At 33.7% G+C, this 14,225-nt stretch overlaps 1 protein-coding gene and 2 long non-coding RNA genes across 6 annotated transcripts in view; 2 read left to right on the top strand and 1 right to left on the bottom strand.

The window, feature by feature from the left end:
• Positions 1 to 1,752: 1,752 nt before the first annotated feature.
• On the top strand, positions 1,753 to 3,029 carry LOC122756756. 2 transcript variants are annotated; one of them, XR_006356606.1, is made up of 4 exons: positions 1,753 to 1,900; positions 1,957 to 1,994; positions 2,188 to 2,240; positions 2,451 to 3,029. It is a non-coding gene; the product is annotated as an uncharacterized LOC122756756 (long non-coding RNA). The 2 variants fall into 2 exon arrangements; XR_006356605.1 differs by having other exon boundaries at positions 1,957 to 2,240.
• Positions 3,030 to 3,407: 378 nt separating this feature from the next.
• LOC6585830 (protein pangolin, isoforms A/H/I/S) overlaps positions 3,408 to 14,225 on the top strand; it is a 53,512-nt gene continuing 42,694 nt past the window's right edge. Inside the window, exons 1-3 of one of the 3 annotated variants that reach the window (XM_015160790.3) lie at positions 3,408 to 4,121; positions 6,594 to 6,963; positions 7,061 to 7,109. In XM_015160790.3, the coding sequence (XP_015016276.1) occupies positions 6,799 to 6,963; positions 7,061 to 7,109 (214 nt within the window). In that variant the 5' untranslated portion in view covers positions 3,408 to 4,121; positions 6,594 to 6,798. The remainder of the gene's footprint in view (positions 4,122 to 6,593; positions 6,964 to 7,060; positions 7,110 to 14,225) is intronic. The other 2 variants (XM_015160783.3, XM_002011419.4) reach the window with 2 other exon arrangements.
• On the bottom strand, positions 5,843 to 6,596 carry LOC122756757. The gene is made up of 2 exons (XR_006356607.1): positions 6,100 to 6,596; positions 5,843 to 6,018 (listed from the first exon to the last, which is right to left on the bottom strand). It is a non-coding gene; the product is annotated as an uncharacterized LOC122756757 (long non-coding RNA).

Below are 14,225 nucleotides of genomic sequence, written 5' to 3' on the forward strand. Positions count from 1 at the left end.
TATTATGCATTTTCAGGCCAATCAATAAGTTCTAATAGGATTTGAATATGGTAAGTCAACATACAATTATAATAAATAGATTGTATATACACACAGCTGTGAAAAATGAAATAGAACCACTTGAACTTTTTGAGACCTTTTTAAAGTATATAAAAACGTTAAATATTTCTGTGATTATTGTTATTTGTTGCAATCATTTATTGTTTTCTGCTTTATAAAAAAATAAGTAGATCGATACACTGATAAATTCATCGCGGAGAACTTCTTAAACTTTGCAATTGCAAGTGGTGCTATTTTATTTTTCACAGCTGTGTATATATATATATATATATATATATACATGATGATATAGTTTATTATTTGCTACTCTTGAAACACGTTTATTGATGAACATTTTCACCATTGTAACTGAGATTTTGCTGTTTCAAGAAAAAAATAAAAATAAAAATTTCGACTGTTTCACCATGATCGTTTTCCATTCCAGATACGGAAGCAATGCAGAATTTACCAACAAGTTGCCATGGTGAGTCAAATAAATTATAAACTATTTTTCGATTATCTCTGCTGATGATTTTCATTATTTGCTACTCTTGAAGAAATTTGATGAAACTCTACACCTTCGCAACTGAATATTTTACAAATTCGACTTTTATATTTTTTATTCAGCTCGAAATTAATTCTTGTTTCCCAATCGTTTTCAGCCTATCCACTTGAAAATGTGAAAGACCTAGTGTTCAATAGGAGACTCAAAATCAAGGCTCGTCGGAATTTCGATAAATACATAAATTACTTTTGAATATCTATTATGATATACGATGATTTATCTACGGATTCCCCATCATTTAAACCATAAATGAAATATGAATTAACGGAAAAAATTTAATCGGAATGGAAGTCAGACAAAACGTATTATTTGAATATACTAAATTATGCTTGATATTAAAATATACTCTTTTACGCAGGTTACTGATTACCAATGTCCGTTCAGGATATCCAAAAGGTGCGCATATAGTAAATTCCTAAGAAAGTATAGATCCTACTGTGATGACAAACTTACCCAGCTCGCTTCGATCTACCATGAAGAGAACTGTTCCAATCCAACGCAAAATACTAAACAGCTGATTTTATTTATTATTAGTAAACATTTACTATTAAGGCATTGTCTGATATCATAATTTTATTTATTTTTACAGTAAATCTGAGTCTGTTATGTGCAGTATGATTGAAGAAGGATACTTAATTGTCTAAGGTGCGTCAAAAGAAAAAATTTAGCTTTACTGACATCTATTTGTAAAATATATTATGATATATGATGATTTATCTACGGATTCCCCATCATTTAAACCATAAATGAAATTTGAAGTAACTGAAAAAATGTAATCGGAATGGAAGTCAGACAAAACGTATTATTTGAATATACTAAATTATGCTTGATATTAAAATATAGTCTTTTACGCAGGTTACTGATTATCAATGTCCGTTCAGGATATCCAAAAGGTGCGCATATAGTAAATTCCTAAGAAAGTATAGATCCTACTGTGATGACAAAGTTACCCAGCTCGCTTCGATCTACCATGAAGAGAACTGTTCCAATCCAACGCAAAATACTAAACAGCTGATTTTATTTATTATTAGTAAACATTTACTATTAAGGCATTGTCTGATATCATAATTTTATTTATTTTTACAGTAAATCTGAGTCTGTTATGTGCAGTATGATTGAAGAAGGATACTTAATTGTCTAAGGTGCGTCAAAAGAAAAAATGTAGCTTTACTGACATCTATTTGTAAAATATATTATGATATATGATGATTTATCTACGGATTCCCCATCATTTAAACCATAAATGAAATTTGAAGTAACTGAAAAAATGTAATCGGAATGGAAGTCAGACAAAACGTATTATTTGAATATGCTAAATTATGCTTGACATTAAAATATACTCTTTTACGCAGGTTACTGATTACCAATGTCCGTTCAGGATATCCAAAAGGTGCGCATATAGTAAATTCCTAAGAAAGTATAGATCCTACTGTGATGACAAACTTACCCAGCTCGCTTCGATCTACCATGAAGAGAACTGTTCCAATCCAACGCAAAATACTAAACAGCTGATTTTATTTATTATTAGTAAACATTTACTATTAAGGCATTGTCTGATATCATAATTTTATTTATTTTTACAGTAAATCTGAGTCTGTTATGTGCAGTATGATTGAAGGATACTTAATTGTCTAAGGTGCGTCAAAAGAAAAAATTTAGCTTTACTGACATCTATTTGTAAAATATATTATGATATATGATGATTTATCTACGGATTCCCCATCATTTAAACCATAAATGAAATTTGAAGTAACTGAAAAAATGTAATCGGAATGGAAGTCAGACAAAACGTATTATTTGAATATACTAAATTATGCTTGATATTAAAATATAGTCTTTTACGCAGGTTACTGATTATCAATGTCCGTTCAGGATATCCACAAGGTGCGCATATAGTAAATTCTTAAGTATAGATCCTACTGTGATGACAAACTTACCCAGCTCGCTTCGATCTACCATGAAGAAGAACTGTTCCAATTTAGTTATTAAATTAAGGATTAGTTATTGTGAAATTGACCTCATTAATTTTTGTCTATAGCGTGAAGGCTGAGATCCATATATATATAGCAGTGAATTAATGATGAACGATTTTATAAATATAAATCATGTAAATCATTTATATTAAGATGGTAGAACTAATAAATTGAAATTTAGTATATATAGTAGCGTACGTGATCAGAACTATGTATAATACCAAAGTTTCGTCTTTTTCTTATATTTAGATAATATCCCACTTATTTGAAGCACATGGGCGACTTTACGCAGGTTTAAATTGTTGATATATTAAAATACAAATTATTGACATATAAACCTTTAGTTGAATAAAGTTATTTTATCGTCATAAGTTTAAATCTAACTATAAGTGGAGGTCTGGTCCTGCTTAAGTCAAATTTTGTTTCAAATATATCGGTATTATTCCAATTTATGTCAGCTGTTAATTTTTGGTGGAACAACCGGTGAGTCGGTCGACAGTAATACCACTAACCAGAGCACTGATAAAAGACTCACTCAATCGTGGTTCTAGTCTAGTTCTGTGGTTAGTGGTAATACTAGACTACATACTGTGTAAGAAAATATCGATGATAAAGTTTTTCCATACATTTTTATCGATAGCCAAAATTTCATGCAACAGCTGTTTATTTTTAACCAGCGTTGAAAGCATGACAGTTGCTAGTTCTGTCTAACATTGCCCTTTTAAAAATATTTGATATGCACCAGCTGTTTTACATTACACTTGCGCTGTTATAGTTAACATTGCCCTTTTAAAATTTCCCTTCAACGCTTACTGTTAACTATAGCATTCAGTTGCGTTACGGAAGCATCGAAGCTCTGTTAATTTTTAGTTTATGTTGCGCGAGGTTGAAAGCGGTTGTGTGATATTTTCAAGTGTTTTTAATTATTAATTTAGCGCATTTGAATTATAATTGAATCAAAAATAGTGGTCTTAGTGACAAATTGATTGTGAAATATATATTTTAATTTGGAAATGTTCAGGCAAAAATTCTATAAATGAAGGATCGCACCGTCGCGTTGCGTGTCTGATTTTATGCTTAACAAAATCAAGATACATGGCATATATATAGAGGAATGCATATATATATATACATGTATATATATGTAAATTAACAGATACTGATGCATACATGCATATGACTGTATCTGGCTGAGTATCTGTTCACATATGTGTAAAGTGTGGCTGGCTTTGGCTTCGCGATCGTCATCGTCTGTATTTGATTGTGTATTTTGCGTGCGCGCGCGTGTATGCGTCTGTGTAAATGTATGCGTTGTGTAGCGGCAAATGCGTGTGACCAATGAAAGTTAACATGCATAAAAGTTATATTAGCGCTAAAAAGCTAAATTTTATAATTCTTGTATCAAAATTCAGGCCATTATGTGTGCATTGCTTAAATGTGTAGGCAATATAATCTTTAAATGATTACAATCCACGAATATACATGTATACACTTGTATTTGAATGCCCACACATGCACGATTATATCGGAGTGCGCACATGTATGTAAGTATATACAAATAATAAAAAATAAGATACAAATACTCAAGTATCAAATGAGTGCGAAAATTGATTAATGTATATTGCAAACTATTATAAGGTTCTTGTGCCAAAGTTAAAGCATCCAACTTCAATAAAAATATTAATAATTTAAATAAATTAAAAACAAAAAGGCTTGCTGGCAAAATAAGTTCGTATACCTGTTATACCGACGGCAAATTTACAAATATACATTCTTTGGCCGACTTCATGCAAGCTTCTGTTTTTACGCGAAGTACTCATAAACAATTTAACGAAGAGTGGATACAACCGCTTTGTATTATATACACATGCACATGCACATAGAAATAAATATACAGGCATGCATAGAAATGTGCTCACACTCGTAGTTAATTTTTTTTAACGTAAATTCTTCGAATTCGAATACACGCACATGTACAAATATTAAATGACGCACACACAGTTGTTCATACACACACACATTCACTGATCGTTGTTTGTTTATGTGTGTATTCGTTTATTTGCTGAAAATACGAAACATTTTCATATTCTCTTCTTTTTGTTTTGTTGCGTTCGTTTTTTCTACCTGTTGAAATCCTACAATCACGTCTCTAAATAGAAACTCGTATCATTAGTTTCATGCCACCGCTGTTGTTGGTTGTTGTCGTCGTGGTTTTGGGTTCGCTTGTTACCTTGAACTAATAGTTAGCCTTATTCCCTGCTGAGAGTGTACACATACACATACACATACACGAACGCTATCGCAAACTGTTGCCTGATTTCTATATATTTGTACGTAAATATGTTTGTAAGCATGGTGTGTATGCGATGCGAGGTTCCAACTTCACATGGCCCTACGAATATACACCAACACACCTCTCTCTCTCTCTCACTCTCTCTCTCGCTCGCTCTCTCTATGGAACGCTACGATATGCTTGCACGTGTATGTGTTTAAATATCTACAAATGTATGTATGTGTGGCTTTAAATGTTTGTTCGTATTCCATTGGGTTGCCTTTTGCATGTGTTTTCGTCTCTTCGGAAGACACTGAAGCACTAGCACTAACTGTTCTAGGAAGAGAACGTCGTCGATCGCCAGGTCGGTTTGTCTACCATAAGACTTCGTTAATTTTACTTTTAACGAGAGTTATTAGACGTGGGACTTATGTATGCATGGATCGCCTACCTGCCGCTAACGCGGATCTTTCATATTCGGAAAAGTATGACTATTCGATACCCTATGTTGGTTAATACGCATTTGCATCAATTTTAAATTAGGGAAACAGCTTTAAGCGGAGGTGCGTACTCTGACCCCGAGTGAGAGATTTTCATAAGATTATGCCATACAATTTTAAGCAACATTTTTACAAGCAATTACGTTTGAATTAAATATTTGATCCTAAATCCTCGCGATCAAATTTAAACTCCACTCCAACATTTTCAGCGGAATGAAAATCGCCCAACTCTACATATATGTATGTGATTTAATAAATTAATCGCAAGTTTTCGTTGTTTCTAGGCTATTGAACGGGTCACACGATTATATCCATTGAATTCAAGGGAAACTAATTTTAAACTATTTTCTGTATTGGCTATACTTGAACTGAGATTTAATTAAGAATATTCTGAAATATCGATTAAAAATATATCTATTATAAATATATATACTAAATAATAAATGTCGACTCTGTTGTCAAAAATGTTTTAGATATGATAAGCTTGAATATCTGGATTTCGATTATTATTATTATTATTCCTTTATTTTTACATATTACCCAAACAAATACATAGAATGACCTTTGAATTCAACTAAGCCTTGTAATTGGTAATCCTAAAAATTCTATAGACATGCAAAAATAAAAGTTAAAAAATATCCAAAGTGCCAGGGCGAGGGCAAGAGGGAGCTGTGATTTAATCAAACCGAGAAAATTGACCATTAAATATTTAAGGAAGAATACATACTTGTTACAAAAAAAAAGTACTACCTCATCAACGCTGCTTTTCACAAAAGAATTCTTCACTTGCCTCGACAAAAACTTCTTCAAGTTTGCATTTACAGTCGCATTTTGTCAAAATGACGAATTTTTTGATCGAAGTAGCAGAGAACCGGGACAATTTCGTGTCAGCTCGGGACACCGGGACATTACGTACAAAAGCGGGACATGTCCCGGAATTCCAGGACGGATGGCAACCCTATACTACATAGACACCCTTTTTACGACTTTCTTGTCCTGATTGAAACTCAAGTTAGCCGAAAATACCTACATATATACCAAAGTGCATAATTATATCGTATCTGTTGACTTCCCACTGGTTGGGTGAAGAAAATATTATTCAATGCTATGCCTATAAATTGGAAAGTGTTAATATTTGAATAAATACAATTTAGTTCAAAATCATAGAATACTTGATGTTTTCCTTTTGAAATCAGTTAAGATCAATTGTGAAGTTTGATTATTAATAAATATCATATTTACAGATTGTAATTGGAACCAAAATGGACGACGCTTTTTACGCAATGCCTTCGAAGAAAACGTGAGATTGCACTTGGAGTACAGAAAATGGAGGACAAGTCTAGTTATCCCTGTAACCAATTAAGATCATCTGGACTGATTTATCATGCCATTTATCAGAATCGTGGCGATATTTAAAAATAAAATTTAGAAATCCGGAAGATATAAACCATGCCGCATACACATACGCGTCATGGCTCATCCGGTGATGATTTAGGCAGCACGGATGAAGTTAAGATATTTAAGGATGAAGGTGATCGCGAAGATGAGAAAATATCATCCGAGAACCTTTTAGTCGAAGAAAAGTCAAGTTTAATTGATTTAACAGAGAGTGAGGTATGATTTTGTTGCTCTTTGACTAAATTAATAAGATATTTGAAGTGTAATATAAATTTTTGTAAATGAGCTCTAACCAATTCTATTATTCTAATAGGAAAAGGGCAGCAAGACGGTGACGCGGCCGGATCACAGTCCCGTATTTAGTGAGTATTTTAATATAGTGCCAAAATTATATCTAATACATCGTCGCATTCCCGTGAAATGATCGTAGAGAACGGTTAGAATACGTAAAAAAGCTTCTGTAAAATTAAATTTGTCGACATACGATCATTTTGCGGGAATGCGACGACATATTGCCTTGTTTGTATCTATAGTTAAGAATATCAAAATATAGTTAAGACTATCAGAAGAACCAATAGGCATACAGATGAATTGTCAATCACGTGGTATCTGACCATCCGACTAAAGCATTCTTACATTTTCCTGCATACACAAAAAACTCACGCACACACACACATATACATAAATATATATTTATATATACATAAATATATACATATGTACACATGTATGTATACGTGAGTTCATATGGCTATGTGTCGTTAAGAACGTATTTATATATGTTTGAAGGTATGTTTATTTGTAAATGTGTGCGGTTTATGTATGCGTGTGTCATGCACTGTTTTTATAAACAAACTAAATAAGACGGCAAAAAACATGTGCTTACAGTTGATGGCGAAGCCGATGTTGGTGTGCGGGGCGGGATAAATAACCGGCTGCTGATGTTGCTGCCGACGTCGCTGCCGCTGTCGTCGTCGGGGACAGTAACTTTAGCATCCGTTCCATGGTGCTAACAAGGTGATGCAGATCGGCTCGTCGACACGCTACTTCATTTCTTGTTTTTTTTTTTTTTTTTTTTTTTTTAATTTTTTTTTTCTCCTTTTTTCTCTTGCTATATATTTTTGCTTTCTTTATATATATATGAGTGTCCGCAATCATTCTACCTAAGCCGCAGATAGCCCAAAAAAAAAACAACTTTATTTTTACAGTTGACTTTTTGACTTTTTTGTAATAGGTTTTAACATAAAAACATTTAACTGTTTAATTAAAACAAAACGATTTTAGAAAATTATTTAAATAACATAGTATAGAATCATTTGAGTGACGTCGGCATGGCAGTTTGTCTCTCTCTCATTCTCTCACTCTCTCTCTGTTTTAGCAGCATTTGTGTGGCTGCTACGCACACAAGTAAGGGTACTGATCATTGATAAATACATATGTACATACATGTTACATACATGTCTTTTACTGCATAAAACTATTGTATTATACATTGATAGTAAAACATGAATGAAAACTTTAGTCGAGTCTGGTCAAGTACGAGAACCCTAAAAACCCTGAAGCCCTTGACAAGGATTCTTCGCCTCTTTCTGCATATACTAGAAGAATACATAGGACTGTGCCTTGGCTGCAATTTCGGCCATGGTTAGTGAACTTCCTTATGGCATGGTTGACGGGAAGATATCATCTTCAACAAACTTTAAGCGCAAGAGAATGACGTTTATATATATTTATGTACTTATGTGTATTTAACAGAGTTTCTAGTACTTTTAATACGTTTTTGTAAAGTTTTAGGGGATGGGGGGGCTAGGTAGTGGTATTCGATAAGATTTTTAATCGATAACACTTAAAAGAGAGTAGTTTAGGACCGAGCTACCGACTGCAATATATCCATTCACGACTCGTTATCTGTTTTGAAACGACCTTATTTAGTACATGTATATATATATATATATGCATATATTCTTGTTGTGTTTTTTTGAGTTTCTAGCTCTAATACTCCAGAAAATTTCTAATACACATATATGCTATATGTATATATGTATAATGCTTACGTTTTAAAAATATGATCATTACAGGGTATTTTTCGGTGTACAACGCTCCTTAAGACGCTTAACAATTGTTTTTAGATCATCGATAGAGGACGTTATCAGCAGTGCTGCCAACTTTTGTTGAGCAAAAAAAAGCTGCTTTTAATGGAAAGATACTTTTAAAAAAAGCTGAAATTTTGTGAAAAAAAAAATCGGACAAAAAAGCTGATGGTTTTTGCTTTGATTTGCTTGATATTTAAATATATTTAATATGATATTTAAATATTTAAATTATTAAAAAAGAAGTAAGAAGACTCTAGTCGAGACTGCTCGACTAGGAGATACCCTGAATCCTCTAATCTGATATTCTAATCAGTCTGCACTTCTTTTCGACACACATACATATACACGCACGTATTAGAACGCGCTCTGCTAACTGCGCAGTAAGCAGCGACTGCGCTTGGGCTGCGCTGAATAATTTAATTTCTAGACGTACAATCTTAATGAAACTTTTAGAGCGTAATCATATGGTAAAAATGTATGTACATTGCAAAGCACACGTCTCTAGTACTTGAAATACGCCTTTTACAAAGGTGAGGGTGAGGGGGTGGATATAGGGGCGGGGGTGAAATACAACAAAAATCGAAATTATATAAAATACATATAAGTCTACATTAAAAATTTGGAAGCTCTAGCTTCAAAGGTGTAGGAGGTATAATTAAATAACTAGCTTTCGATAAGGTTTTTAATCGATAATAAAATATCGGGAGTAATTATCGATATATAAAGAAAAACTTGATATGCGCGTGATATACACGGACCTATTTCAAGTCTCTAGCTCTTATATCTTCTGAGATCGACGCGTTCATACATACGGACGGACGGACGGATGGACAGACAAACAGACGGACAGGGCCAAATAGACTCAGCTCGTCGCCCTGATCAAGAATATATATACTTTGTGGGGTCTGCCTCGCCTCCTTCTGCCTGTTACATACTTAAAAAAAAAAAAACTATTATACCCTGATTTCCCATTTTCAATGGGTTCAGGGTATAAAAAGCCTGATTTGGCGGAAAAAAGCTGATTTGGCAACACTGGTTAATTAACTATCTACATTTCAAGCTTCTAGTCAGATCCGATTTGACACGTATTCGAAATTTCAGCTTTCTCCGGAAGATCATAGGATATATACATACATATATTCAAAATTTCAAGTCTCTAGCTTCAATAGTGTCGAAATGGTTTGCTTTCATACGGGCATACGGACGCACAGCAAGACGGGACGTAAACAAGTAAGAAAGCTCTAGTCGAGAATACTCGAATACGAGATCTCCTGAACCCTTCTAGCTTCTGATATTCCAATAATTATTGGCACATGCACAAACACACGCATGCACACACGCAAGCGCACCCACACAGGCATACGCACGCACGCATAAACACGCATTGGGTGCAGTGGTGACTTACTGTGGGAACTTAATTATTTGATAACTTTTCTTGTCGATGGACGATCTTCATGAAACTTTCAGATTATGATTATGGTGATTCAGATTATGATAAAGGTGAGGGTGAGGGGGTGAATATAGGGGTAGGGGGGTAAATTCTAACAAAAATCGAAATGGAATTAAATCATCTACATAAATATATATTTAAAATTTGGACACTCTACCTTTAAAGATGTAGGAGATATAATTATACCCTGAACACAGTGAACATTGGAAATCAGGGTATAAAGGTTTTGTGGAAATGTATGTAGCAGGCAGAAGGGGGCGTGGCAGATAAGTACTTTTAAAATTTGAAGACTCTAGCTTTAAAGATGTAGGAGATATAATTTTAAAAATGATTTTCGATAACGGTTTTTATCGATAAAAAATAACGGGATGAGTTATCGATTTTTGTGATTAACTCGATATTCGCGCTATATATGTGGACATTTAAAAAAATGTTTAAGTCCCTAGCTCTTATATCTTCTGAAATCGACGCGTTCATACATACGGGTAAACGGACAGACAAACAGACGGACGGGGCCAAATCGACTCAGCTCGTCGCCATGATGGATGGACAAGGATAAAAATGTATGCAGATGTTGTTCCGTCGTTCCGCTAGTCCGTTTATATGAACGAGACTTTTTAAAGCGATGTTCTGAAAGTTGGTCCACCTATAAGAGGACTTATTCAATAAACAACATAATACATGAAATCGCTGCGTCAACTGCGCAGTCAGCAGACCTTGTGTGTGAATTCATGAGTATGTGTGTACATACATACAATATGTATGTACACATACATATGGACATACATATGTATGGACATACATATGTACATATGTATGTATGCATTGTTTGTTATGTTTGCGTGGAATACGAACAGTTTGCAGGGTAACGGTACCTACATAGTAGTCGATCAGTATCGACTAGATTACTCTTGTGGGAAATTGATAAAATTAAAAAAATATCATTTGAAAATTCAATTTAAAAATACAATAAATACCTTGCACAATGTACATATACATATGTACATACATACATGTATGTATATAAAATAAAGATAATTATTTATCCATATACATACATATGCCTTTGTTCATTTACATGCACGCACACATAAATGTATATTTGAATATTATATAATATGTAAACATACAACATGTACGTTCATGCATATCTGTATGTATGTACACAAGTATGTGGATATGTATGGATTTAGGGATATGTATGTGTACCAGTGTTAGCAACAATATCTGCATACAGACATACATACATTAATATGTATGTACATACAATATATGTATATACACACATATATATGTACATATACGAAAGACGATGGGCGTTGTGCTAAACATAACTTGTTAACAATAACATTGCCGTCTGCGTTTACGTCGCCGTTTTAAAAGCCCATGACAGAACAGTTAACGAGCTTTTTACCTTTACTTCGCCATTGAAGGAGATTCTGCGGAACACTGTTCGTTCATGCTGACCGTTAAAAAACAAAAAGAGAGAGATAACGAGTCGTAATCAGCGACGGGCCTCGGCGATCGCAGCTTGGGCTGGACTGCTGGGACTGGAGTATGAAAAAGGAACGGCGTACATTGACAATTCTGCATACATATACATAGGTTGTGTACAAATGTGTGTATGTGTATGTGTCATGCATACAGAAACGTTTGTATGCATGCATGGATGTACGTACCTGCATGGACATGCGTGTATGCCTAGTTGTTTCAGAGTCTGGTAGGATTTCTCTCTATGAAAAAGAAAAATACATGCATATTTATTTGTTTGTTTATTTATTTATTTGTGTGTAAAAAAAAAAAAATAAATAAATAAATTTAAATAAAATTAAAAAAAATAAAAATAAACGGAATCACAGCATTTAAGGTAAAAGAAACTAAATTCGTCAATTTTTCGTACATATACAAATGAAAAGAAAATTTGTGGACATTACACTAATGTAATGTGCGTCGATCAGCTTGAACAAAATAGAGACGTGTGTAAGGTGTGCACATGCATCATAAAGAAGCGCGTGTGTTCATGCATTACATGTATAAATATACATACATACATATGTGACTCAGTGCTGCCAGAATTTTGATGGCAAGAATTGCTAGATTTAAAAAAAAAGTTGCTAAAATTGCTAAAAACTTTATTAAAATTGCTAAAGGAAATTGCCAAGTTTGATTATCACTTTCATTTATTATTAAATCTTTAAATGATAGTTAAAATGTTGTCCAATTATTCCAATACATGTTCTTCGTCATTAATAGCGTATTTTACGCTGTCGCTTATTTTTGCCAAACAAGTTTTTGGCAGCATTTATCATGCCTTTGTAATCCATATCTGTAAGATTTTTCCAAGTTTGTATAAAGAGTTTTTATTAAAAATGTGTATAGAAACTAATCTTATGTTTAAAATAGCATTGAGTGTTTTTAGCAGCCTCATGCTCCTCCGTCTGGTCACATTTTGCAACAAAAGGCAATTTGTTTTTCTGTGTACACGCACTCATCGCACTTATGTACATATACATACATATGTGGCAGCGTGGTGGCGCACATCATAAAGCTTCGCGCCAATAGTGCACTTGCAATAGGCGCAATAGGTCCTTGTTGAGTCTGTGGCAACCTTGCGAATCCTCTCTAAACTCGCCACTCAACCACACATCGAAATTTTTGGGCATAGGTTTTTGGCATATTTAATAAAACTTTTAGTAAATCTGACAAAACAGCAGACAATTTAAAGCTTTAGCTTAGCGCACTAATGATGTGATGATGTGTGATGTGATGTGAACTATTTATTGTTCACAACTATCGAGCTACTATTCACAAATTTGTGCGATTTATCGATATTGTTATGATTTTAAACAAGCTGAGTTCTTTTTATTAAGATGATGTTATTGTGAAATCACAAAATTGCTAAAAGTGGAAAATTTTAAATTATAATAAATTTGTTTGAAAATAGCTATATTTGTGGCTAAAATTGCTAAATCTAGCAACTTAATGGCTAAAATGGCAGCACCGACACATTGTGACTGTGCATGCACACACACCCATATGTATAAATACGTACGTACATACATACAATCAAATCTGTACCCCTTTTGTTGTTGCTGCTGCTGAGTGCATGCCCGCCTGTATGCATGTGTAAGTGCGTATACATATGCACTCGTAGGCAACACAAACACGGTCTGTTGTTGTATTTGTGTATCCTTGGAAATTAATGAGTTTTCGTAGAATCGACGACGGTCGTGTTCAGCTGCTGCAGCCGCTGCCACTGCCAACGTCGCTGCTGCAGTCGAAATTGTTAGTGTCTGCTGATGTCTTGAAGTTCTTGTTTGATTGTTGTTGTTGGCAGACGCTTGTTGTCTCGAGAACGCGTGGATTATTTTGTTACCCATTACTTTTCATACCTTCTTTGGCTGCTGTTTCTGGACTTCGGTCCAGAGGCCGAGGCAGACCTCTGCTTCTGCCGCTGCAACTGCTGCTTGCGTTGGCTAATTCCCAGCCCGTGCTTACGGCTTCCTTCTCCTAAAAATGTTGATTTAAGATATACATATCATATACATATATGTACATATACATATACATATACATATACATATACATATACATATACATATACATATACATATACATATACATATACATATACATATACATATACATATACATATACATATACATATACATATACATATACATATACATATACATATACATATACATATACATATACATATACATATACATATACATATACATATACATATACATATACATATACATATATATATATATATATATATATATATATATATATACATATACATATATATACATATGCATATACATATACATATACACATTTGTGCATTCCTACTCGTGTATATCTTCGATTTAGTATAAAAAGCTACGGACATATCTACGCCCACAGAGGCGTGGCAAAAAATATA

Source organism: Drosophila mojavensis, unplaced genomic scaffold, assembly GCF_018153725.1.
Source record: "Drosophila mojavensis isolate 15081-1352.22 unplaced genomic scaffold, ASM1815372v1 contig_151, whole genome shotgun sequence".
In the NCBI taxonomy this organism is placed as follows: Eukaryota; Metazoa; Arthropoda; class Insecta; order Diptera; family Drosophilidae; genus Drosophila; species Drosophila mojavensis.